At 42.5% G+C, this 26,133-nt stretch overlaps 1 protein-coding gene across 1 annotated transcript; it reads right to left on the bottom strand.

Moving 5' to 3' along the window:
• Positions 1 to 81: 81 nt before the first annotated feature.
• Positions 82 to 25,588, bottom strand: capn1 (calpain 1). Its single transcript, XM_041965643.1, has 22 exons — positions 25,440 to 25,588; positions 21,241 to 21,967; positions 18,917 to 18,986; positions 15,836 to 15,954; positions 10,129 to 10,262; positions 9,464 to 9,632; positions 8,440 to 8,523; positions 8,041 to 8,126; positions 7,115 to 7,189; positions 6,756 to 6,916; positions 6,059 to 6,219; positions 5,918 to 5,929; positions 5,582 to 5,793; positions 5,256 to 5,295; positions 5,101 to 5,166; positions 4,956 to 5,013; positions 4,751 to 4,815; positions 3,943 to 4,011; positions 3,650 to 3,728; positions 3,024 to 3,140; positions 2,770 to 2,828; positions 82 to 2,140 (listed from the first exon to the last, which is right to left on the bottom strand). Exons 2-22 carry the CDS (start codon positions 21,493 to 21,495, stop codon positions 2,114 to 2,116), a joined length of 2,118 nt encoding a protein of 705 aa, XP_041821577.1. The 5' UTR covers positions 21,496 to 21,967; positions 25,440 to 25,588; the 3' UTR covers positions 82 to 2,113.
• Between the last annotated feature and the right edge of the window lie 545 nt (positions 25,589 to 26,133).

Here is a 26,133-nt window from a genome sequence, read left to right as displayed (position 1 = left end):
ATTGAAGCCCCTTTTTTTACTCATTTTAATTGAGTTAAAATGAGATTCAGTCAAAAAAAAATAATTCATTAACTCAGAGACTCATAAAAACATCCCCATTTATTTTCAAAATGTGTATGTAAGTTTTACAGAGACACTACACAGTTAAGTATTGTACTGCATGATGAATGGGTCCCAGAATGTCACTAGTGTAAACATTAGGTAATGTTATATAATCATTACGCTGTAAAAACTGCAGACAAGAATGCTGGCATTGCAGGAGTATCACATGAATTTATGGGCTTCGCAGTAACGTTTGATGTTTCAAATAAAATTTACAAAAATACAAAAAAATGGGAGAAAAAAACTGGCAGAACAAACAGTTTTGACATTTTAAACACTTGCAGGTCAACTTTCCGTGTAGATCCTCCATACTGAAAGGCTTTCAAGACTTTTTTTTTTTCCCAAAAGTGACATTATTTTGGAAATGAATCTCAAAATAAAACACTTGCTCCCCTGGTTGAACAGAAAGTAGGCAGGCAGACGATATATCACATTTCACACTGCATGCATACAACATATCCGTCAATCTTACATAATTGTTTACCTTTGGAAGGCGAGATTAAACAAGGCTGACACGCCCCTTTTTTATACCACCGTGACATCCAGTTCCAACCCTGATAAAAAAGCTTTTTTTTCATATGTGCCATGCATAATGACAAGCAGGTACGTCTTAGAGCTAAACAGGATTATTTTTAAAGAAATATAAGTCGACACATTCTCAATGATACAGCACCCCACCATCGTCTCTGCACTGCAAGGTTTGGCACCAGATGTAAACAGAAAGGGGCAGGCTGGCAGCGTCGCTACAAAGGCCGAGCACAGATATGTGTTACGCACATTCACAGGCGCCGGCGCAGCTCTCCACATGGACCACATCTGAGCCCGGACAGCAGGCTCAACTTCAAACCCAAAAAAATGAGCTCTGAGAGAGAGTTTTGCAGATTGTCACAAGATTTTGTTTCACTTATCAATGCATTGCTTTCATCAAAAATTTGTTTAAAAAGTATTATTTCCCGTCTGCAGATGAATGTAACCAAGCAGAAGTATCCCTTACAGTCTAGGACTTATTATGCATACATTTTACAACAAAGTGTAATCACAGATTCTGTTAAAACAGCATTAAAAAGCAGATTTCCTAGTTCAGAGCAAGACAGAAGTTTTGGTTCTTCAGTGATTTAATGGAGCAAAAATAATCAAACTGGTTAAGTTACAGTGCAACGTGGACAGCAAAAACATATTTTTGTGCTACAGCGTGGAGATCTGGTCAAGACATGAACAAGACATGTCATTCCCTTCACGAGCTTAGCTTAGCTTAGCTTAAATTAGTTTAGTTTGGCTAGCTTCACTAACTCAGTCCATATGGAGGCCCGAACAAGACTTTTTAGGGAAAAGAAAAACAAATGATTTTCTTATTCAGGTTAAATAAACCAAGTTTAGGGATTCTGCTAATAATGTAATGGACAACTAAAACCTGCTAATGGAAAATAACTCAGAGATGAGTTAATACACATTTATCTCCTGAATTTCTTTGTCCATTTGGTAATGTGTACCATAATGAGGTGTTTAGAAGTCAATTCATGAATTTATTTGACTACTTCATTCTTTTACTTCAGTATAAGCCAGGTTTCTGAAATGTGGTAGCTACAAGATAGCATTTCTTTAACGAGGTAAGTCATGGAGAAAAATACATGGCTAGATTGCTCTTTTTGTCAAGCAAGCTGCATAAATGTGTTAGTGTTTTGTCTCCACCCACTGAAATTTAACCAATAAGTTTATTTCTGCCCCCAGAGCAGCTCTGCCTTCAAGTAAAGTTTGTATAGCTAAAAACTGCCAGGCTACAGGAAGTGAGCTTCCTTTTGTTGGCGAAACAGGTGACAAATAAAGGACTCTGGCACGTTTCCAATAGAGGCACTGTAAAGATGAATATACAGTCTTTTAGCATCAGAGGGCCTCAGCAGTGAGCTGCGTGGAGGAGAGGAAGAACTGGAGCAGAAAAAGGCACTTCTGAAACGACAACATGCTGGGCCTGGAGCTGCAGGAAGGATGCAGTTACAGAGGAGTCCACGCATCCCTAGGCAAACATGGTGAGGGTGATCCACTGTGGAACACAGAAAACATGTGAATTAGGGAACGCTGATTGTGAATAAATCAGTTTATGAATGGAAATGGTCAGTAAATATCCAACACGATATGAGAAAAAGCATTTTTTACAGTGCAAAAATAGATAAAATTATATGGTGCATTATATAAAGCATTCTTAATGCTTCATGACTGCACAAGACACATGCCCTCTGATGCACTATATCAACAGTCATGAAACATTATACACGTGACAGATAATTGATTCCAAAAGCCTTACATAATGACCACTTGTGATGCAGCTGAGGTTTTTTTAAATGCATGAAAACGTATTATACTTTATTTACCACTTGCAATGAAACATTATGATGAAGCATGCATTATTTTAGATGCATCAGTATGTGCTTCACTTTACTTAACAAGTACAATGATAACTTATAACACTGCATGGACTGTTATAGCATACTATGAGTCCGTACTACAGCACATTGTTGAGGTGTGTAAAGGTGAGTATACATACAACAGTTGGTCAATGTATTTTAATGAGTGCCATCATAACACACTATAAATGGGGTCTTCACACAAAGTGTTCCAGGCATTGTTTCAGTTTATGGTTGCATTGCTGTTCATGTAAGGGTGTGATCATACCTGGCAGAAGTTGAGGCATATGACTTTGTCTTTATCAGTGTCCATGGTCTGAAAGGTTTCTGCAGAGACAAGAACAAAGCAAATCACTTATTTTAACGTGAGTATTATACCTTCTATTCTAGTTTAATATAACGTTGGAAAAGTTTTACATTGGCCTTTTTGTCTTTTTCTAACAAAACAGTTTGATTGCACAAACAAATGGCATGAGTACGCAAACAATAATGACATGAAAGGTGTGCAGTAACGGCACTCACTGTACATGGTCTCCAGTCTGACCAGACAGGTGACAAAGTTGTCAAAGTCGACAGTCATGTCGGCCTCTGTGTAGCGCAGGATGATCAGCTGGAACAGGTGGTTGGTCAGTTTGAAACCTGAAGGAGGAAAGACAAAAAGGAAAATCAAAACTAAGTTTATTCATAAAGCACCTTTCACAGACACCAGTCACACAGTGCTTCAGTGAATGAAATAAAATCAACAGCGATCGAGTCAGCCTCCTAACGTAAAATCACAGATTATTCCAACTAGCCCAAAAAGATGAAGATAACAAAATAATCTGTGATTGCTGATGAAAGTTTCAGGTTTATCTGCATTCAACTACAAAAACTGATCTGCCATCCAGTTCTTAATTGCATTTAGGCAGTCGTTCAGTGCAGAAAGTTTATGAGACTCATCAGGTTTAAATGAAAAATACAACAGGATATCATCAGCATACAGATGATAAGAAGTGTTGCTAAAGCTACTGATTCTCTGCCCTAGTGGCAGCATGTATATGAAGGATAAAACAGCAAAAAACAACAAAAGTATCAAAATAGATGTTTAACCATTAACCTATGGTGTTTTTCTTTCATTTTTCTGGTGCTGAAATAAAAAGGAATAATACCTGCAGACTCAAGAGCCATCCTCATCTCGTAGGAGCTCATGGTGCCCGATTTGTCCAAGTCAAACTCCCTGAATATAGTCTGGCATGGTGACACAAACAGATGGAGAAAGAGTGACATACAGTAACAGACAGGAGTAAGAGAAACAGAAAATGAAGTAATAAAACAGCAAACAAGAAAATGAAAAACCAGTCTAATGCTCAGAAAGTTAAAATAAACAGGCTGCGACCTTGAAACGCAATCAGCATCATCTAGCTTTATTTCCCCCGTCTGACTCAGCAATGTTTAATCTCACCAGGTATCGTTTAATCTTTTCCCAGAGTACATGAAACTCTGACAGGCCCAGCTTTCCACTGCCGTCGGTCTGAGGCGAGAGGTTAAGGAACAACAGTGACCTTCATCTGATCATCATGTACGACGACAGAACAGGCGTAACTGTTTTAATATCACACACAGGCGCTTTTAAAGGGGAAAACTTGGAGTACTGTGAAAAAAGATTTTGCCACATGAAATCGCCTCAAGTGATGTCACTTAAGTCAGCTTCGGTTGGGGATACAAGTCTGAAAAGGAAAAAAATTTCAGGATGTGGAGTTGAAAAGAAGTGAGCTCAGTGGACCTCTATAGCCTGAGCCCCATCTCCACTACATTAGCCGCTACTAGCATAACACACCTGAATCTTTGACCAAGCAGTTGAGTTGCATTGGGTAATGGTAACAAAAGAAATGGTATCTTTGATTCTGGTAATCGTTTTGCTTGTTCCCTGACAATATTTTTTTATTCTTATAATGTACGAGGTGTAAAATATGGCCACAAATATGTGGCAGCACATCACCAGAGTACCCGCGAACTGCTTCTCACTATACTATTTGCTGCAGCTATGTATAGCTGTAGCTACTAGCCACTGTTAGCTAGTTAGCTCAGTTAGCTGCACAACTAGCGGCTCTATTAGCTGACTTCACACAACCCAGTAAAACACAATACACAGATGTTACTTCTTCACATTCTGTTGATGACGTTCACACTCAAATTCTGTCCATATCTTCCACATTGCTCCTTTAATGTTTGAATTCAAAGAAAAACTTGTGATTCCATTTCAAGGATACGTCCATGAGGTTTATCATACTTCGACAAGATTCTTTTGTGAAGCCGTCTGTCTTCAGGTCTTTATCTGTTAGCATGAAAAAGTAAGAGCAGAACATTCACAAAAGGAGACATGGAGACATTAAATACTATTTAAACTAAATGCATAACATTATAAGCTTAACAGAAGCTTGTAATTCCCCTGCACAGTTGAGAGTGATGACTAACGTTTGCTGATGATCCTGTTCAGTATGGTTTGCAGCTCTGTGATACTGATCTCCATGTCCTGTTGGCACAAACACACAAGGTCAAACAACTGAAATGTGACAGCGTGAAACATTTCTCTGCTCTTCTTCCTGCCCAGTGAGCTCACCGGCCCAGCCAGCTGTCTGAAGAGACCCTTGAAGCCGGCGTCGATCTGGCTCTCGTCCAGCCGAGTCTGAAACGCAAACAGTAACATTTTCAGTGCACGTTCGGTTTCTTCCTCCACATCAGCTGCAGCTCGGTTGCGGTGTTTCATCCTCTCACCTCTGCTGGAAGATCCGCTGTAACGTCATCATCAAGCTCCCTGATGTGGACAGAAAAAGACTTCAAGTTACTTAGTTGTTGTTTTTTTAAGCATATGTGAGATTTAATTGATTATTATGAATGTTTACGTCCTTGGCTGCACATTGATCCGGTTTATTGCATTTATGCAAGATAAGACAAAACATTGGCCTTCAGCATGCATAATCACATTGGCTTTTGGTTCTGATGTGAAGATTATACAGAAAAATGCAAAATTTGCTTATATTCGATCTTCATATCATCCCCAAAGCTTCTTCTCTTCCTCCTCCCACGTTGGAACCACTCACTCGGAGTCGGCGGGCTTCTCAGAGAAAACCCTGAGGACGAAGTCAGCCTCTTTGTGCGGCTCGAAGGTGGAGGGGACGATGACGTATTCGCCGGCCGGCAGACGCAAGCGCGAGCTGACCTCCCTCAGGTTGATGAAGAGCTCTGAGCGAGCGCTGGAGGCGTGGGTGAGGAAGAAGTCTCGCTTCAGGTGGACCCCTGACCTGCCCACAGCCTGAGTGTGGAGACAGAAATTTGTGTTCTTTTTATCTTTTCCCAGTTAAAACTTTTAATCGGGTTACATCCCATTATGTTTACATTCCACAATATCTGGATAGCAGAACAAGGAATACACATACCTCATTTGGAACCTGGACAAGGAGAGAGATGAGATAATTACCATGATGGACATGATCAGAGACACAAAAAGAGATGAAAGAATCCTAAAACATCACTGGATTCTTATATTACTGTAACATAAATGTCAGACTGCGGCGGACCTCGTAGACAGCAAACCCGATGGTCTCCATGTCTTTGCCCTCCCGCCGTTTCTTCCTGCGGTCCTTCTGCATTAGCCCAACCAGGAAGCTGCAGTCTGATTGGCCGGGAGTGTCCGGGTGCTGCAGCACAAGCTTGAACTGGGGGTTGAGCCAAAAGGTTGCTGGGAAGAAGAGTTGAAAAGGTCAGATTGGGGGTTTTTTTTGCATTAATTTGGTGTTTAGACTAAAAAACTGTATCTTATAATAAATACTGTTTTTTTTCACTAGAGTTGTAAATAAGAGCATAATTTGTGCTGTTTAGGTCACAGTAGATTCAGAAAACAGACTTCCATGCATGTCTTCAGTCATGATGGGGAATTTCCAAAACTGACAGGGCATTGTTTGGTTAGTGATTCTTTAAATGGGAGTCAGTGGTTCACATTCCTTCAGTAAATTCATCCAAATCTTCCATCCTTCTGTTTTTTTCTTCCAACATTTTTTATCCCCCCCAAAAAATCTCCAAAAGTAAAAGCAGCATTCAGCGTCTCTGGAACAGAATTCAGCACCACCGTGTGATCCTGAAACTGGTTTGGCCAGTGGTACAAGAATCTCTGGAGTGCATTTTAAAGACGAATTAATCTCCAGAATGCACAAAGAGTGTTTTTTTTTTTATTTATTTGTACCTGCAACAGTTTTCCTCCCCTCCCTCCCTTCATACCTGGGTAGTTCCTGCAGCCTCCAGCAGTGCTGCCTCTCCTCCACTCCCCCTGATAGAGCGAGGAGCTCCACTTCTTCAGCTGGCTGTTCTGCAGGGCGTCCGCCGTCAGGTTGCAGAGCTCCAGACGACTGAACTCACGCAGGAAGTCACTGAAGGACATCCTGAGGGACACAAATACAGGAGATGCACCTTTTGGAGAGTTGAACCTCGTTTCAGCATAGCTAACTCAGCTTATTTTAGTAATGTGTGTTTGGCATCCGAAGTAAAAAGATTACATTAAACATGCACATACACTTAAAAGGGTATCAAAGTTGCATTTCTGGCCAATGCCTACTCAGTGATGTCATATCAGGACTCACCAGAATTCGCCGTCCTCACTGCGGTTTTGTAGCCGACTTCTGACGGAGCGATCCACGTTGTCCCACTCTCTGGAGCTGAGGATTTCACAGAGAAAAGAGTTGACTGTGTAAAAATAAGCTAAATAGTCAACCAGACCGGGTTTTCTCCATTTGGTTGGTCTTGAGACGTTCCCAACTGTAGTGATTCTTTGAGGCACTTTGTCTAAAAGCAGCTTCCCCTCTTCTCCAATTTCCCTCCTGATCACAGATTTCTACTTTTCTACCTGTTATTTAATGATCAGTCAGCCATGCAAAGCCATGCTAGCAGCTCTGTGAGGCTGTACTTACGTACAAAAGTGCATTGAGCCAAATGCAGCATGCTAAAATGCTCACAATGACAATGCTAACATGATGCCGTTCAGCAGGTACTTTGTTTACCATGTTAACCATCTTTTTCTACTGCGCACAGAACACAAAGTCCAGTTGACATTAGTTTTTCAAGCAACTGAAATATAAATTATGACCACATGGTGACGCTTTAAATCAGCAGAGCTGCACAATCTTGGCACTGACATTCAAGAGGGAACGTTTCATGTCCATGTGAATGTGTGAACTGACCAGTTAGACCGTGACATAATGTTAGCAGTGGGAAAAACTTCTGGTATCTTTACTTGCATAACTATGGTGAGATTATATAATGAAATCTCCCCCTTTACTCCCCTCTGTTTGACGCCAGCTGACCCCCTTCCCCCAACTGTTTTTCTTTCTCTTTTCCTTTCCGGCAATGAATACACGTAAAAACTGTCAACCTGTGTGCAAAACACAGGATGAAGACACGGGGTAAAACGATCAATTTAAAAAGTGGTGAAAGCTTCCTGAAACAGCCTTTCAGTCCTGCAAATGTATCGTCGTTCGCAATTTAATGCCACAACAAAAAAGTGTCTTACTTGTCACTCCAGGCTCCCGTCCATTCCACTTCCCCCCAGGGGTTCCTGATGCGAACCAGCTTGGTCAGATTCCCTCTGTAGACCACCTAAACACAAAGAAACACCAAATTGTTAGTGGGTTTTACAAATACAGCCTGCACAGAGGCAGGAGATAACTCACTGTAACTTGGATATTTGAAGCACCTAAATTGGGTAAATGGAATTGTTTGGCTTTTCTTTCTGCTTATTTTAAAGCTCTCTTTATGGCTCATATCTCCCAAAAAGGATCCTTAAAGGTTCCTTTCAGTATGTTTGTGTTGCTCAGTGGTCACAGTCGTGATTTGTGAATTCACAGTGATTTCACGTTTTCTTCCTTTTCTCCCGCTTGACATTGAAATTGCTCGGCCTGATTTGCTTCACCTCGTCCACACCGGTCACAGAGTAGGCGTGCCCCTTCACCAGCTTCTTGAACGTGACGGCCTCCATGTCTAATGAGCTGGTGATCTGAGGATGAGAGCAGGCGTTACTAATGTCAGGTCGACGGCGACACACACGGGAAAATCTCTGAATCATCTGAAACTGTACATGAAATATAACTCATTCAAACCTCGTCACAGTAAAAATGAACAAAACCTCCTTTGTTTGTTGCCGTTAATGTCAATATTTTACTATTTCGTCATCGCTGGTGCAGAAAGCTCTCAGACCAGCCATGAGGTAGACTGCACAGGGGGGCATGCTGATTACAGGAAACGTCCTCCAAATAGACAGACAGGGTTCAATCCCCCCCCTCTGCAAACATCCGCCGCACTGATGCGTCCTTGATAATTACACTGAGCTCCTGTCAGCTCCAGCCTTTTTCTTCCATCTTCACTGCCCTCTTCTGGTGCCCTCCTCAGTCTAATCTCCTCATAGTCAGATGATTCTGTTTGTTGTACATATTTGCTTATTCTAGGATTGTCTTTTCTTTCTTCTACTACTGTCAAACTCGTCTCAAAAGTCAAATTAAACCTGCAATATCTCATTTTTTTAAGCTGATATGGCAAAGTTGTTCGCAAAAACTTGCATATCTGCACATCTAGCAGTTACGGAGCAACATTATCGTTCATTTCTCTTTCACTTTCACTCTCTTTTAGCTCTGTGTTTGGTCACTACCGTCTCCAGAGGGAAATAAGTGGCGTTTATCGCTAAAAATAGGACATTGCTGAAAAAAAAGTTGAAATGTGAACACTGAATGGACTCTATGATCTCTCTATGAGCTATTCAGTACAAAGCTGAGAGCAGCTGTAGAACTGAGTGATTCTCACCTTGTTTCTACAACTTACAATTTAACACTTGTAATAAAAATGCTGATAATAGCCACTTAAAAAAAGAACAATCTGTGACACATCTGTGTTAATTTCTCATTCGCTTGGGACAAAGATGCCATGGATGTTGCAGTACTGACATCTATGGAGCAGCCCAGCAGCGATCCCCTCTCTATGGCCCTGCTGATGATGCTGAAGAGGTCAGGGGGGGCCTTCCTCAGCTCGTACATCTCCGTCACGCCGCCTGTGAAGTCCTCAAAGCCCTCTGACGTGCTGCCGCCTGACAGAGCCTCATAGCAGCCGTTCAACCTGGGAGATTAACGAGGATTTTAAGTCATTCGAATAGCACATGGGGAATTATTAGGTATATGAGCAGGCCTTAAATGGAGGCCTGACACAGAAATAATGATCGTTAATGTTTATATACAGTTTAAACTATGCAGCCAAAAGACCTGGAAAGTTTAGAGTAAAGGTACAGTATGTTCTCTGTTACTGGCTGCTTTACACTGCACTACCATATATGAACGTGTGCCTGCAGATGAACAGACTCACTTAAACATCACACTCTTGCTGTTTCCTCTCTGCTCTTAACTCAGCACACTTTCACAGGCAATGCTGTGCTCCAGCTTTTACATCTGGGACCACAGCTGCAGCTGCAGCAGCTGCAGTTGCTTCACAGCTATGTGAGTGTTTCTCAATCATGCTCCAGACACAGAAACTGTGTAGATACCAGCACGAAGCGCCGAATGAAAAGGATTTTAAATCTGGACTTTGTGAAAAGCTCCTGTCTGTCTGCCGGTCTCACTTAGCGTAGGCCTTTTCCAGCAGCGCGCTCCAGAACTCGGTTCCCTCTGCCGAGTGGACGAACAGCAGCTTCCCATCCTTCACTGGCAGCCGGTCATCGATCACCACCTCCACCCACTCGCCAAACTGCCAGAACTGCATGACACAAAGAAGAAAACACCATTAATACAGCTCACCTTACAGATTATTAGGATACACAGCATATAATTACAGTTTGTGAGGAAAGTACGTAGCTTATCACCAGATTGACTGATTGAGTTTTATCTGATTTTTATTTAGAGTCCTGTGCGTGCACATAAAACTAAAGAAAAATCAGGAAAACAGGGTCAAGTAGAATATATGAGGAGAAAAATGTGGATGCAATAAGTCACATTACAAAAACAGGGATTTAGGTGCAAAGCAGATTTCAATCACAGCGTTGGATGAAGATTCAGACCCTTTACTGAAGTAAAAGTACAAATAAAACAAAGTTAAAAAAAAAAAAAAGCTTAAAAGTCCTGCATTTAAACTACGACTTATGTAAAAGTACAAAGTTCTTGCATACCAGAAGCAAAAGTAGTGGTTCTAAAGAAAAGTGGCCCTTGATTGGCACATTGTCATATATATTATATAGCATTTTATGGTTGTAGCTGGCTAAGGTGGAGCTAGTTATAGTCCAGTGGTTCCCAGCCTAGGTGTCACCCCCTTTCAGTGGGTCTTCAGGTAATTAGGAGGGGGGTTTTGTGTTTCAACCATAAACTAGACATAATACTCTAGTTTCTTTGCAGCTCCCTCACTGATAATTAAAATATTTCCAGACCGGTCCTGCAAGCAAATCATTGGTCACCAAGCCAAAGTAGCCTGGATATGCCCTGCCCTTGTTTATCTGCTCTGTACTGCTAACAACTTTCAGAGAGCCTTAGACAAGTTCTTTTAAATCTCTGACCAGCTGATGAATCAGAAGGCAAAACCAGGCTTTGCATTGCAGCAGCTGAACTGAGATAAATGACGGCAGGGTTGGTTTGAGATGGAGGGTTTTCTGAATTGTTTTCCCACATTAGGCCTTCACACATGTGGCTGTGCCCACATTGGCCAGCAGGAGGCAGAAGAGACCAACATGTGAAAAGATGCCAGAACTAAAAGGGTCAAAACAAGCGAAAGTGTCAGAGTTTCTGCTGGAAAAACATACAGGGAATTTGGAAAACCTTACAGAGCGCTTCTGTCAGAGCTTTACCTGAATGCTATGGGAAGTTCTGAGGTTTAAAACCTTAATACTTTTATGGCCTTTTTAACATAACTGACAGGCGCTTGCTGAGATATAACAAAAACTTGAGCACAACACATACTGTAATTACACTGAGACGCTGAGGGAGTTTCTGCATGCGCAGCAAACACACACAGCAAACAAGAAACTGGGCAGGAGAGTTGATTGACACTCGGCAGAAAGAAAGGCCACAGCTGGAGGGTGCGTGCACTTCATGTCAGCATGTGTGTTAACTACAATGCGTACGGGAAGATGGATGGATGGAGCTGAATTCACCTCTGGGCGGAGCTGTGTCGCACTGAAGACAACACAAACAAACACACAGGCTTGCCCATGTCACACACAACTTCCTCATTTCACTCTTTCACACAGACGCTGCAGAACATTTATCTCACGGAGCAACAGCCAGCCTCACTGAGGGAAGTGAACTCTTACCACATTTGCATCATGACTTACCTCAAAGCTTGAGAAATCCCCAACACAATTCAGCAAACTGTGTGTGCTATAATAAGAATAAAATAAAGGATTCTGCCCCAGTTAACGGTTTCATTTGTTTCCGAATGAGATGGCTGAGATTGCCTAGTTTATAATTCATTCTTCGTCTTTTGTTTGCCTGCCTGGCCTCCCTTTTCTCCCCGACTTCTTAGCAAATTACGATTCCCACCGCCAGCACTCATAATTACATTTTAGGATGACTCATCCAGGTCTGGGTAATTTATCCGGAGGCTTAAAGGATCCAAACTGAAACAAAGGGGACTCCCTTGGAGACGCACAAGCGAACAGCGAGTGGAAACAAGCTCGGGCCGAGAAGAAGAGCGAAAAGCTGCAAGTAATGGAAACGCGGAGGCATTCGAACATTTACTGGCTGCAGAACAAACAGCATGAAGAGAGGCTAAAAACAAGAACCCATACAGGCATTGCAGGAAAAAAACTAGGGCAAAATCTTTCTTCTGAATCGGAAGCAGCCATACGTGTATTTACGAGCCATTTAGCGTTCATGCATGTACGTTAAGCACATGCATGCATTTACAAACCTTTAGAGCAAATGACAGTATTATTTCCACTCTTTCTAGCAGTGAGAGCAAACGTGTGTGGGTATATACACTGTATATATGCACATATATATGGAGAATGACGATATACAATAACAATGAACACAGTGTCTCTGGAAACAATCAGTGAAAAAGCTAATTTTCTGCTTTCCTTTGCCAGACCTCTCTGTGATTGAGTCACCAGGCCCAGCAGACATGTGTAGATGGGAGCTCCGTGTGTCTGATGGTCTTTAGACTTCAATCTATATCAGATGATTCAGCACAGCTGCCCCGCAGATAGAACGATTTAGTGTCTTTCTCAGGGTCGCTTCGGGGTTTGATGGAAGGATTTCCCTACTCCGCTATAACCTAGCCTACATCTGCGTGCGAGCTTGTGCAGCTGTCTATGTGAGAACAGCTCGGTCTAGTGAATGCATGATGTCAAAAAGTGTCCTCACAAGCATTGCAGCACATGCATGTGTGTGCATGTACAGTATGTGCAACTGTTGGCTGCTTGAGCATAAGCGATTCAGTTTTAATGGGCATGTGCATGTCTGTGTTCTGCATTGTGGGTTCACGTATAATGTATCTTTGATGTGCGAGAGCTTCCCCTCTGCTCCCTCTTTCGCTTCCTCATTTTTTCTCTCTTTCTCTTTTCTTTTTTTTTATCTCTCTCTTCCTCTCCCTTGTCAACCTCCCTTGTTGGCGGGCTGACAGCTGGTTGGCACGGTGCTCACTGCATCAAAGAGGGCGGCCGACTCAGCTCAAAGCGTGACAAAGCAAGTTGAGATGCTGGAGAATTATTAATAACAGAACGTTTCCCTGTCTTCTTGCTAACAAAGGTCATACAAATGAATAAAATATCGATCACTGAGCGCTGAACATGACAGGAACACGAGAGGCTGCTTGGTTCTGGGGTTCGCAGTCGCTCCTGCCATGCAAAAAGGCTGATGGAAGGACGAGCTTGTGCGAGATCAGAGGAGTGAGTCCTCAGACAAGGACGCCCTCAAAGTGAGGCATGTGAGATCAAAGGAGAGACACGCTCCACCACAGCCCTCCCTGACATCATCAACGAACACGAGCTCAGTGCGCTGCAACTGAAGCAGCCACACGCGAACATCTTCACCAATTTCACAACACAATGCGCAGCCTAAAGAACAAAATCATGCATGTAGCACAGACAATAATGGAAGATGTTTCCAGGGGACAGTAGAAAGTGACGGCTGTTGCCATGGTATGGTTTGTGAAGTCAACTATTTGTAATAGAAAAATGAGCTAAAAAGTTCTATTTTTTTTTCAATTCTATTGGTGACATAACCAGGGAGTCACAGCCACTTTTAGAGTCGCCTGTAAGCAGTTTCTGCTGTCGTCTGTGCGACTTGCAGCTCTTCTGTGTGAGGTTTCTCACTTTGCAAATGCTGCTCATGTGTTGCAAAACAGACGAAGACTTGTTTCCTATTTTGCGGTGCACTGAGCTCTCAGGGACACCATACAAAGGAGTTAACGCTGATCAGGCTCCATTGGCACTGCTCAGCCTATATGCTAAATACTTAGCATATAGGTGGGCTACATTGGCAAAAAGCAATTTCGCAATTTAGCGAAATTGTTTTCATGAGTTCAAGACACATTCAACATACTACATTTAAATTGAACTTCTCATAAACATAAACCACTACTGCAACATTTCCCTATCTCACGCTGGGCTGAATTCATGCAGCGTTAAAGGGTTTACGATGAGGGTAAATCCTGTGACACTGCTCCAGTGTGCAGCTCGCCTGTGCCTTGTGTTTGTGTACGTGTGTGTCAGTATGTCAGTATTTGTTTATGTGCAAAGTTCATCTGATAAGGTCCAGCAGTCTGCCGGTGGTTCGCACCGTAGAGACAGAATAAATAGAACACGTATTTTGCATTTTAGGTGTGAAAGCAGCAGGACTGGTCCTTCAGGCAGGAGCGGTGACACAGAGTTGCAGATGGAAACATCAGACGGGGGCTCAGTGTTTGACTGTAGTGTAGTTCTGCCTGGATAGACGCGACTGACAGATCATATCTTCTCTTGGCTTTGAAATCCTGTGCTTGATGAAGAAATGGGCGTCGGTCACTTTAGGAGAGTGTGCTCAAATCAGGCGGTGACTCAAATCCTCCCAGGTTAGGTTTATTGACTGACTGGGTGTGGATCTGAGAGGTCAGTTATCTTGGATGACTCAGTGGGGTTTGACGTGTGAAAAAAGTCGGTTACAAAAGGAAAATTACTGTTTTAAATCCTCAACCTTGCTGGGAAATTTCTGCGGAGGGAAAGCATAATTTACTTTGAATAACTAACTAGATAACTGGTTCAGCAAACCAGGCACCACTGAGCAAGAAACTGCACTGAACTAGGACTACTGATTAAACAAGAGATCTTCCTGTGACTCAGTTTCACAACAGAAAAGACATCATGTCTCAAACCACGGCAAGAAATCAACAAAATCTTTCACAATTTCTGCTTAAAAGAAAACTGTGGATTTATTTTAGCAGCTAAACATGATGCTGGTTTATTTGAAGTGGATCCATTAAGAAAGACCACTACATACAAAAATTAAGCAAAATAAACTTCTCCCTTTGGTTTCAACCAAAGGAAGCAAACACTTCACTTGAGCAGTTTGCACCACTGATGGTTAGTCTAGCAGGAAATGACACAACAGGAAGCACTGCTGCAGAACAAATGCAAGAAGTGAGCTGCCACAGAGCTGCTGGCTCCCATTCATTTCTGATGGCTGAGTCCAAATGTCCGGGCTTCCTCACAATTACAGGCAAATGGTTTGTATCCACCTACGCTGTGAAAGCCATCAGTGGAGGGTTTAATAGAAAATACAGTCTTAGCAGTGTCAAGCAGCTCATTTAAAGGGATATTCTACTTTGCACACTAATGACGCCTATGACATCAATGTTAACACCGTTAGTCGCCTTTCAACCGTAGGAACTTTAAACCGGGACTAGGAACTTTAGAAGCAAGGCGTTTCTGACCTTGCCCCATCTTTGCTTCCATCCCTGCATGACATGATGGTGAACAGGTCATGGCATATATGGCAGAAGTCAGCAAGGGTTCAGTCTGCAAGTCTTGGGGGTGAACGCTTGGACTTAGCCTATGAGTTGTGTAAATTGTCGCATTTCGTAATGTAAATGTCAAATAATTGCAATGAGCAGCAACCAATCACACTTAAAATCAGTTGTCGTTTTATTGTACAGTAATTAACTGTTAATTGCACCTATTATTGTACGTCCAACTTAAACCTCCATTTAAAACACCGCTGCTGCATTGATCCAAACTGGATTTGGACAGCAGGACAGCTCAGCCGAGCAGTTGGCTGCTTGAGTGTGGGAGGCGTCGGCTGTGTTTGTTGTGTTTCTCGCCTCAGACGTGTACGTGTAAATAAAGGAAGTGGAACTGCGGTCACCTGGAAGTGAAAGATGCCGGCATATCCATGCCCAAAGCTCTGTCCGTGAGGAACCACTCTGTGGAGGAGGTTGTCGTTTAAGGTCAGCGAGGCGATGGCTGCCAGCAGCCAGCAGTCCCCTGTGGACACACACACAGAGTTTTATTAGCCTGGATCAGCCCTGAGTGCCAGAAAATCACTCCTACCATGAAGCATTCACCGACGTCCTTTCATTTCATGACTAAATTGTGACAATAAACAAAACGACAAAATTATGTCCTGACGAGTGAAGACGAGAATGAAAGTTGGCAATTGCAAATGCAAATTCTTACTGCCTCCATGCATCTTTCTCATTAAATCAGAGATCTACTGAGTGGAACATGATGCCAAATTTAGCAGATCTCAGTAATAATAAAAAGTTTGTTTTGTCGGGTAACAAACATTATAATAAAGCAGGCTATGAGCTTCCTACGATCCCTCACACTGCGCAGTGACAGAGCCCCTCACAGGCCGATAATTTGATTATTATGACATCTGTAACATCAGATTGTTTTGTACAACCAGACATGCAAAGGCAATTAAGGACTGTTGAGTTGTAAATATGTGCAGAAAATAAATACGACCTGTGAAGGACATATGACTGTAGTGCACATTAGTTTACTTTCATTTCGATATGATATGATATCTCAGCCTAGATTACTATGAACATGGACTTGCAGGTATATCTTTTTTTATTGTCTATTTGTTCTTTTTCTACCTCCCCTTTTTATTCTTGCTGTCTTATCTTGCTTCTCGTTTTACAGCCCGGAGCAATATGCTTCAGGGAAATCCATTAAAGTATCATGAAACTGTCTGAACTAGGACTGAAACATTGTCTAAAATTAAACAAGTTCCAATGCAAGAAATCTTGACTGAAACAGAAAAAAATGTGACTTTAAACTTTAAAAAAGACTAAAACTACATTTAAAATGTTGTCAAGTTTAACACGGTTGTTCATGTAAAACAGGTGCTCATACCAAATTAATATAAAACAGATTCCAGCAGATCCTGATCATTCAACCCGCCATCCCTACGCAAAGTCGAGCGCTTATCAGGTTGAATTCATAGAGGTCAAAATTGAACGCACTCAGGTGGAACACGCTCACAAAACTGGAATTCACACATTAACAGCTCCGTAAAGGCTTGGGTCTGGAGCTATGTTTGAACAAGCTTTGCCCTCTGGGACATGGGAGAGGCACTTTGTTCCAGCTGGAGGAGCAGAAACCACCACAGCTCCACCATAAGTCGCTCAAACAGTGGGTTTGCGCCACAATAGCCGTCTCTGTCATGCCGCGTTGCAAAAGGTTCTCGGTTAGAGGGCAGGAACACCCTGACTGACGGTCGTTTACCATCCAGCTTTTGGCAGTTTCACACGCAGGCTGTGGCATGTCGTCGAGATAATCTCATCACAAATAAAAACAGTGGTCTTTGTTGTGTTATCTGGCCTGCTGGTGATCACTTCAAGTTTGTGGCAATAGCTTAACATTTTGATCGGTCTTTTGTCATGTCTGTAAATCGGTACTTTCTGGATGTAATGGCAAAGATCGTGATTCTTTTTGATACTTCTATTTTAGCTACTGATCCATCTCTTAATGCTAGTTAATGATACACAAAACTGTTGCATACAGGCTGTTACACTCTTATCTATCATATAATCTATAAACAGCTCCTGAAGGCAGCTGGTGGGCTGTCTAACAGATAACCCCATGGCACTGATAAGGACTCCTCCGTCCGTCTTGGTGCGTTTTGCCTGTAAAACAAAGTGGAGCGTTATGTTTTCTGGCTCAACATTTTTGGGGTTCTTGTTTTGCAACTCAGCCGCTCCTCTGGGAGTGAGGGGGGGGGGGTGGTGGGGTTGGGTAAAGCACTTCATTTTGAGACAAGGGAAGCCGCTTCCTGCACTGGCAGAGCTGCTCAAACAGAGAGAGGCCTGCCTTGTTTACAGATGTGAGGCAGGGAAACAAAGCATGCATTATAAATGCGGCCCTGTGCCGAGCAGGAAACATCTCAGGCAATAAACTGTTACTGGTGTTGCTGAATTGACTGTTGACGCTCCACTGTTTCTCTTCAGGCTGTCCATCTCACTCTGTCACTCAGATTCTGATTCAGTTTGCTCTGTTGACTTTGATTGCATGCAGGCTGCATGATCACAAGTCTGACTTCTGTAACATCAAAGGATGATGGGATCATCCCAGTGACGTACACAACGTTTAGGGTTAGAAATGGGAGTTTTGCTTTACTCAAAAATGCTCAATTAAAGCCAAATTCATTTCAACACATTATCACTTCATATTTCCTTGTCTTTACCTCATCCTAACCTGTTTAATTAAGGATTTTTAATTAAGGATAATTTAATGAATTATACATATTTCACTGCAAAGGATTATGAGCAGGACTATTTCTTGCTCAGGCACAGTGAGCTCATTGCCTTGTCATCACTCTGACTATGTCTGGCTAACCAGGCTCTTAGTCAAGAGATACCTCGGCACGTAACCCTCCATTAAACGACAAATTAAACAAACAAATGAGACATAATGTGTGAATTAGAGGAGCTGGTGGACACAGCCAGCCTAGTTGTTTCTCATTGCCTCCAGTCCGTATGCTAAGCTAAGCTAAGATGGCTTCTTCTCCGATACGTAGAGCGTGACTTAGAGCACAAAACCAGCAATGACAGCTCTGTTCCACTCAAGTGCCGACAACACCAGACACTGAAGCAGCGAAATGGAGTTCAGACATGATTAATATTAATATTCACACCAGAGCTTCTTCTACTCTGACATATCAAAAAGAATGAATAAGGTCTATTACCCTGGCCATAGCAAAGGTTCAGTCTTTTACTCAAGAGCATGCTGTCTGTGTTTCTGCAGGGAGAGCAAAGCTTTACTTATTCATGTCCGACATCTCCCAGTTAGACTTGACATCGCAGCCAGGCCACCTTCTGCCATCACTGTGACTTTCTACCAGACTAAATCCAAGCTATTTCTCTGCTCTCCTGCTCTCCAATAGCTGACTCACGCTGTAATAACAGTGAAACTGTTGGGAACTCTCCCCCGTTGGCCTTACCTAGAGCTCCCTGGCAGATGTCTGTGCGAGTGGCTCCATCCACGATGAACTCGGGACGTCTGCAAAACTCCTGTCAAACACACCAAAAAGAAAAGCAAATTGGTGCTGTGCTTTTGCGGCCATTTTTGCAAACATGTTACATTTGCTGTCAATGCATGCTGACTAGCACAAAGGGCCCAGTCCATAGAAATGACACAAAACATGGCTTCTATGCAAGTTTCAACAAGTCAAAATGCTTTTGAAAACCACCACATTGCCAGCTCGAAAGAGAAAACTGTAAAATAAGTCTCAAATAGTGCATACAGGATGCAGTTGCTCACTAGTCTGTTTTTATGTGACCAATAAGACTAAAAAAAATCTACAGTTTCATCATAACATCAGTTTTATCTCTATGACTGTGTTTTGTTCAAAGAAATAAAGCTGGATGCAGCTAACAGCTAGCAGCTAGCCAAGCGCATCCTCAAAGTCGTCTCGTTTTAATTCAAACACATAGCTGGAAATGTGAAAACAGGACATTTTGGTTTTAGAAGCAGTCGCTGCTGTTGTATCTACAGTATGTCTTGTCGAGCAAGCATGCTACTCATATCCCCAAAAGCTATAGTCTGCTTCTGGTTGAAGCTAGCGCAGAAATCTGGACACCCCACATTAAACTTCTGAGATGCTAAAGAAAAAATGCTAAGTACTAAAGACGAAATAACTCCTAAAACCACAATGTCCGATATTTGTTGTTTTAGTGACATATAGAGTACTGTATATAAGATGATGCAGGTTTGAAGGTATATATTTTAAGTTTTGACTTAGCTAGGCTAGCTCAATGCTCTTGTATCTAGTCTTTGTGCTACGCTAACATCCCAAAGCTCTTTCTGTTCTGAACAAAACTAATGTCACTCTCAGAAAGCAAATAAAGCTGAATCTATTAGTCGATTGACAGGTAATTAAAGTTTAAATCCTTTTTCGGCTAAAATGCCGATTTCCAAAACAGTTTCACCAGTTTGTCCAGGTCTGGTTTCCCAGTATCCCCCTGCTTCATAGATCATCTTCTGCTCAGCATGTTGAGCGTGAGAAACCCCACGTTACAAAGCTATAAAAAGAAATATTCCACTTATCCTCGTGCCCCACAAGCACACACACAGCTGCACACAACCCATGAGGCATACGGGTGAATTCACACACACACACACGCGCACACACACGCTTAAAACTCTCTTTTTCAGCACACATTTTTGGAGAAATGTGAACACCATGAACCCTCTTATGCAGCGTAAATATTAAAGATCCTGTGGTGCCGGAAAGGCACATGCATTATAAAACATGAGACTTTTTGGAGAGACGTAACCCTCAGAAGCATTACCATAAGACACACAAAGATGTACACATGTTAACACACGTGGTCGTCTACAGACTCAAATGGAAGCTGCAAGAGGAGCTAAGAGGCTGCAATCACGTCCATCATGACCCCGAGAGCTTTTAAGACCGTCTCGTTTGCTCTGTTACAGGACTGATAGCGGCGACCTGTCACAGCATGTACAAATCGAACAGTAATGAGAGCGTGTTGTCTTCGGGCCTGCAATGATAACACCTAATGAAGCCAGTCCCGCTTCAATCTCTGGTGTCACCGTCGGCTGCAGGGAGCACCGCGGTGCATTTATAATGTAGTGAGCAGCGAGGAGAGACTGAGAAACATGGAGAGAGGCAAGCAGGAAAGGACTGGGAGAGACATGGACGGATAAAAGCCAGGAATATAATACTGATATACAGTCTGTTCCTCTCCGAGAAACTTTCAAACTGACATAACCGGAGCAAACAGAGTTTTTCACTGGTGTTATTGTAGAATTAAAATTACATCTATCCATCATCCCTGAAAGTTTAGTTGCCAAGCAACAGATGAAATTCAAGTCTTGGGGTGATAAAAAACCAATAGACGTTCAGTCATTATCTGCTCACTCCTGAAGTCATCAGTCAAATGTCTAATGAATTTCATAGGATCATAAAACACGTAGACAGTTAGTCTCCACGCGTATTTCACAACTTTCCCTAAAACTCTTGAAGTAAAATGACTGTACAAGCTTACAGACTGTTCTGAAGTATTCAAGTGCTGGCTGGAAGTTGTTGATCCATTCATTCATGCTTTGACAGAAGACTCTACCAGCTACTGTAGGATTAATTTAGCTTTTTAAGAGTTTTAAAAGCAAGTCCCTATTAAGACCAGCCTCAAATTGGAAGCATCCGTGCAATTGTGAGGAGAGGAGAATCTGCCCAATTATCCTCCAGTGTGAGGCCACCATAAGACTGTCAGATTTCTCTTACCCCCCTCCCTGTCTCACCGTGGGCCTCATCCAGCGGACGCCTTGGGTCTTGGAGGATCTCGGGCCGAGCTCGTTGAATCCCAGAGACGATGCAGCACAAGGGAACAAACTATCCTCAAACAGCCTCCCGCTCTGGAGGCTCTGGGATCTCAGACGCTCAAAGTCCTGACCCAGAAACTTCACGGCGTTGTGGTTCTGCCCCAGACCTTCATTGCGATCCCACTGGCTCCTCAGCTTGGCGGCCATGCCTGTAGCGTGAATGCGCTCCTCCATCCTGTGCTTGTGGAGTTTACAGCGTGGGTTCAACTGTCACTCTCTAATTGATGTCTAATTGATGTATGATGTAAAGATGTGCCCCTAATTAATGAAGCAACTGTAACTTATTGCAGCTACAGCTTTGATATAAAGCACTGCAGCAGTTCTGATGTAAATCTGATAAAAGGTGGTAATGGCTTCAAGGTTCAATCATAAATCAAAACGAAACATCAGTAGCCATTAAGACACTATTAAATATTGACGAGACCAGTCCACTGCTTGATTGGAGTACTTGTGGTTACTTCCAATGCAATAACAACCACAAGTGTAGAGGCTCAAAATGCAAAAGCTTTCCAGGCTCCAGTCCTCACAGCGAAGGCAGATCCTGTCCCAGTGAGCAACCAGTCACTGTTTGTTACTATTTTTTTGTCCAGATGCCAACAGGAGTGCAGGGTTTCAGTCCGTGCTTGTCCCGCCAGCTGCTAAAACCCTAAAAGAAAAGACGTTGAAAATGAGATACTGAATAGAGAAAGTATGCAGAAATGCAAGTCCACAAATAGCTCTATACCTGTGCATGCAGCACAGACAAAAGCAGCAGCTGTATGCACCCTCTCTACATGCATTCAGGGTTTAAAAGACAAATGAGCCCTCCCTGTTCCATTTCAGTCGACTGTATGCACACATGCTCGCTATGCATAGCAAAGGGATTAGTCACGGTAGGCGGTAGTGCTACTTTTACTGTGTGGTGCTGAATGTGTACACAGTGTCAGAAATATATTAAAATCAATGATTAATCACACAGTTGTATTAACAAACCGGTGGATTGCAGCTGTGTGTGCGTGTGTGTGTGTAGCACATATATGTCCACAGGGCTGACACAGGGTGTGGTTTTCTGTGAATCTTGATGCACACTGAAGGCAGCGCGAGGCCCACAACAAGCAAAAGCTCTCTCCGGCTCTTTAATTAAGCAGAGCCAGGGCCAAGAAAGTGTAAGCTGACATTAGTGCCGCCGAAGCTCCTGACAGAACTGGAGCTTCGTGAACATCTCATCTCAGCTCATATGTCTTTGTAGTCCTTTGCTCTTTCTCTTTCTGTCTCTCTCTGTATTTCTAGCACACGTACACAAAAGGCAGGTTTATTTTTAACATCAACACGTCTCTCTTTTTTTTTTTTTTACTACCGCAACAATCCAAACTAAACACTCTTCCGGTTTCAAGGCTCAGCCGTCAGTCACGACAGAGGCTGATGAGAGTTTGGCTCTCTCTTAAGGAAGGCAGAACACCCCCGTTGCTGTTTCCAGTGCTCGCTGTGAACCGCACCCAACCACAATGGCCTAGTTCAGTGACTGAAAAATGTTCCTGCCAACAGGACCAGGAAACACAACATGTAGCTACGACAACAGGTTTCCAGGTCCAGAGTTTTATAGATGCGCTTTCTAATGAGAACTGGTGTAAGATTCAGTGCTTTTACACGATTGCTACCACTAGAAAGAGCACTGCTGTTATTATTAGCCTACTGCTAAAAGGTTAGCTTGTAAGGTACATAAAAGGCATTCAGTGCCTGTCAAGAATTATTACTATCCCAGTAAACCACATCAGCTGGCGAACAGGGGCATTGTTAGGCCAACATTTGAAAAGTACAAAGTCATCATTAATTATTGAGTTCTTACTAATTATTAAGCGTGCTGTTCCTGCTACGACTAGTCAGAATGTCTAGTGTGCAACATACAATGGACTTGAGCAACTGTTAATTGAAGTTATTAATTGACAAACTAGGCTGCAGCTAGTTCTGCTAGCTAACAATGCAAGCTAGGTAGCAGATGCTAGCTGTTGCTAGTGCTATGACCTTTAACGCCACTATAATATCCAAACTATTCAACTACTACACACACTTTTGTTACCACTAATAGTATTACTACTACTTTACGAAACTCGGAGTGAAAGCTAGCATTGAATGATGGCCAGACTTTTATATGCTATGTTTGACCCAACAGTTTCTAATTTAAATCATAATTTTGCCAACTTAAAACTTATTTTTATAGATAAAGTTCTTGTAGTCCTACTTGTGTTTTTATTCTTCAAAATAGAAAAAGTACCAAAGAAAGTATTGATTTGGCACCGGTACCAAAACTATAGTACTCTTACTAGCACTGGCATTGAAAGTTTTGTGCATATGGTGTAAATGCCCACATATAAAACACATAAGCTTATAAAACACCAAACACACTGTTGAAGTGGCAAAACTTGTCAGAAAACACAACTTTCCAAAATGAAACAGAACAAATGCAAACAAATATAAATGCAAATGCAAATAAATATATCACCCCACTAGTCCAAGGATGTCCATGCAAAACGGACTATTACTAAAAGCATGATGACTACTCCTAACACTACTCCCACAGCTACTAAATCTACCATGATTACTGCAACTGCAACTATTACTGCAGATCCCATATAACACACACACTAAAATACTGAAATCCCAGCAGCCAAATTACGTGAGTTGGCATTACTGTACTGTACAAGTATAACCTGTTCCACTAACATCCCGACCATTTGGTGGGTTTTATCTCTGATGCATGTTATCAGGGCGTAATCTGCCCCACATGAGTTCAGATTGACTATAATGAATATTTAATGCCCCCTTACATGTGAAATGCACTTATACACCCCCCCATACACACATTGAGCGATATCCTCCAACTCAGTGCAGGTAGTGACATCTATGAGAAATGACAGGCACGTGAGAAAAAGCCTCCAAGCTTTATCAAGATTCTGATGGAGCCAGGAAATGCAACAACCCTACAGAAACATATGCATGCACTCACACTATAACATGATGTGTTTATGTGCTATGCCACAGGCGGGTAGTGAAATACCTCCAAAGGCATCAGCATGATATTTCCTCCATAACAGACCATGTCATGTGCTGCAACCATATGCTAAAAAATTTTTTACCACATGTGGAATTCGGTTACATACATATTATGTTATTATTAGCTGTTATTATGCAAAGATATGGGTCATGCAGCTATAAGGGGGGGAAATAGACAGTAAAGACAGAGATGAGGGGTCACATGAGTTTAACCGCAGTCATACAAGGATTTTGAAACCAATGCAAATGTCAGCGCAGTGTGTGTCACTCCAGCTTTTCTGCTGCTGTCTGCGTCTTTCCTCCTCACGACAGTCAGGGACTACTTAAATGGGCACTAATTGTACCTGAGTAATGGCTATGGGTGTGTGAGGTCCAGTGTTTGTGCTGTGAGTAAGCATTCTGCCCGCCTCGGGTGTATTTCTGCATGCGTGTTTCATATCGGAAACGCTGTGAAACGCAATATCCAAAGTGTCTGGAGAAAATAGACCTGCAGAGAAACCAGACACGCTCAGTGTCCAATGGGAGAAACGAGCGCTGGCTCGCGGAGTGATCTGTATCAAAGTAGCTGGGATGAAGAAAAATGCTTAAAAACACGCTGTGCATGTAGACGACACTATCAGGGTTTAAAAGTATGTGTGAGATGCATAGATGGACATATGGCTCACACGGATAAGCATGTAGCTCTGATGGTAGGCGGGGCCTCTGAGAGGAGATAAAATGCCCCAGCTGTCAAAACTGCAACTTTATCAAGTTGACCAACGCGAACAGCTGGTCGACCCATTTCGGTCCATCTCCCTCTCATCAAATATAGTCCCCGCATACGCTGCGCAGACAGACGGGCAGGCCACAGCAAGAGAATTCACGCAAATTACACCCGCAACACTGGCAGATTTCATGGTTTCACGGTGTCCCGAAAGTTGCAAGAGACTGGTCTTGAGAGAGGAGTTTGGTTTGCATGACATGATACAGTTCTCGCAATGCAAAAGTGAAAAAAAAAGTTCAGGCCAGTATGTCAAAAGCGTTTTAAGATATGTATCGTACTGCAGCGCAACTGTAAACCAGTGTTGATGAAGGAATTTGATATTTACCTTGCCGGGAGTTTCCTTTAAAAGGCAGTTATTTAGACATTCAATATGCTGCTTCAGTGTCTCGCTTTCCTTCCATGTTTAGCGTGGCTTCGTCCCCTCCCCTGCTCTCCACCAGCGCCTCTAACACAGAAACGCCCTGCTGCCTCTGCTCTGATTTATTGAACCTAATGCGCCCGCTCCGCAGCGCGTCTGCGCAGTGCCCGCAGCCATAAACCCTCCACTGAAGAGGAGGGCTTCACAAGCACCGTCCTCTCCTGTGGTTATTGACTTCAGAGCACAGCCACCTCAGTCTTGTTTACATGTAAATGCATTGTAGCAAATTTTTCTGGCGTTAGATAAAGTTTTAAAAACAAAACAACACGCGTTTCCATAATATTGTGCATTATTATGGAACACAATGCGTCCATATAGCCTTGAATTTTTTCAGGCCTGGAATTTAAATGATTATATTTAGCTACTTAACTATTATTATGAACTTTACTTACACACCAAACCACTTAATTTCAGAGGAAAATGTGCACCCTTTTTACTCCACACGTATCTTGCAGTTTACAAACTAATATCGCAAATACATACACATTAAGGCATCTGTAATAGTACTACAATAATATAATTAATGTTGAAATTGACAGGCGATTCTGCCGCATGATGAGTACTGACTTTGCAAACGTTTAGTATAATTTGTAGGCGAGAT

This window comes from Chelmon rostratus, chromosome 23, assembly GCF_017976325.1.
Source record: "Chelmon rostratus isolate fCheRos1 chromosome 23, fCheRos1.pri, whole genome shotgun sequence".
Taxonomy (NCBI): domain Eukaryota; kingdom Metazoa; phylum Chordata; class Actinopteri; order Chaetodontiformes; family Chaetodontidae; genus Chelmon; species Chelmon rostratus.
The sequence above is the reverse complement of the archived record's forward strand: the minus strand, read 5'-3'. Positions and strand labels throughout refer to the sequence as shown.

What these genes read in the sequence shown, in the direction of transcription:
- capn1 (XM_041965643.1), bottom strand. Translation starts at nt 21,495, where the DNA reads ATGGAGGAGCGCATTCACGCTACAGGCATGGCCGCCAAGCTGAGGAGC. An exon ending in CAGACTGGAGACCATGTACA is followed by an intron (nt 2,829 to 3,023) that starts GTGAGTGCCGTT and finishes TTGTCTCTGCAG; the next exon opens with AAACCTTTCAGACCATGGAC. An exon ending in TATGCCTCAACTTCTGCCAG is followed by an intron (nt 2,141 to 2,769) that starts GTATGATCACAC and finishes TGTGTTCCACAG; the next exon opens with TGGATCACCCTCACCATGTT.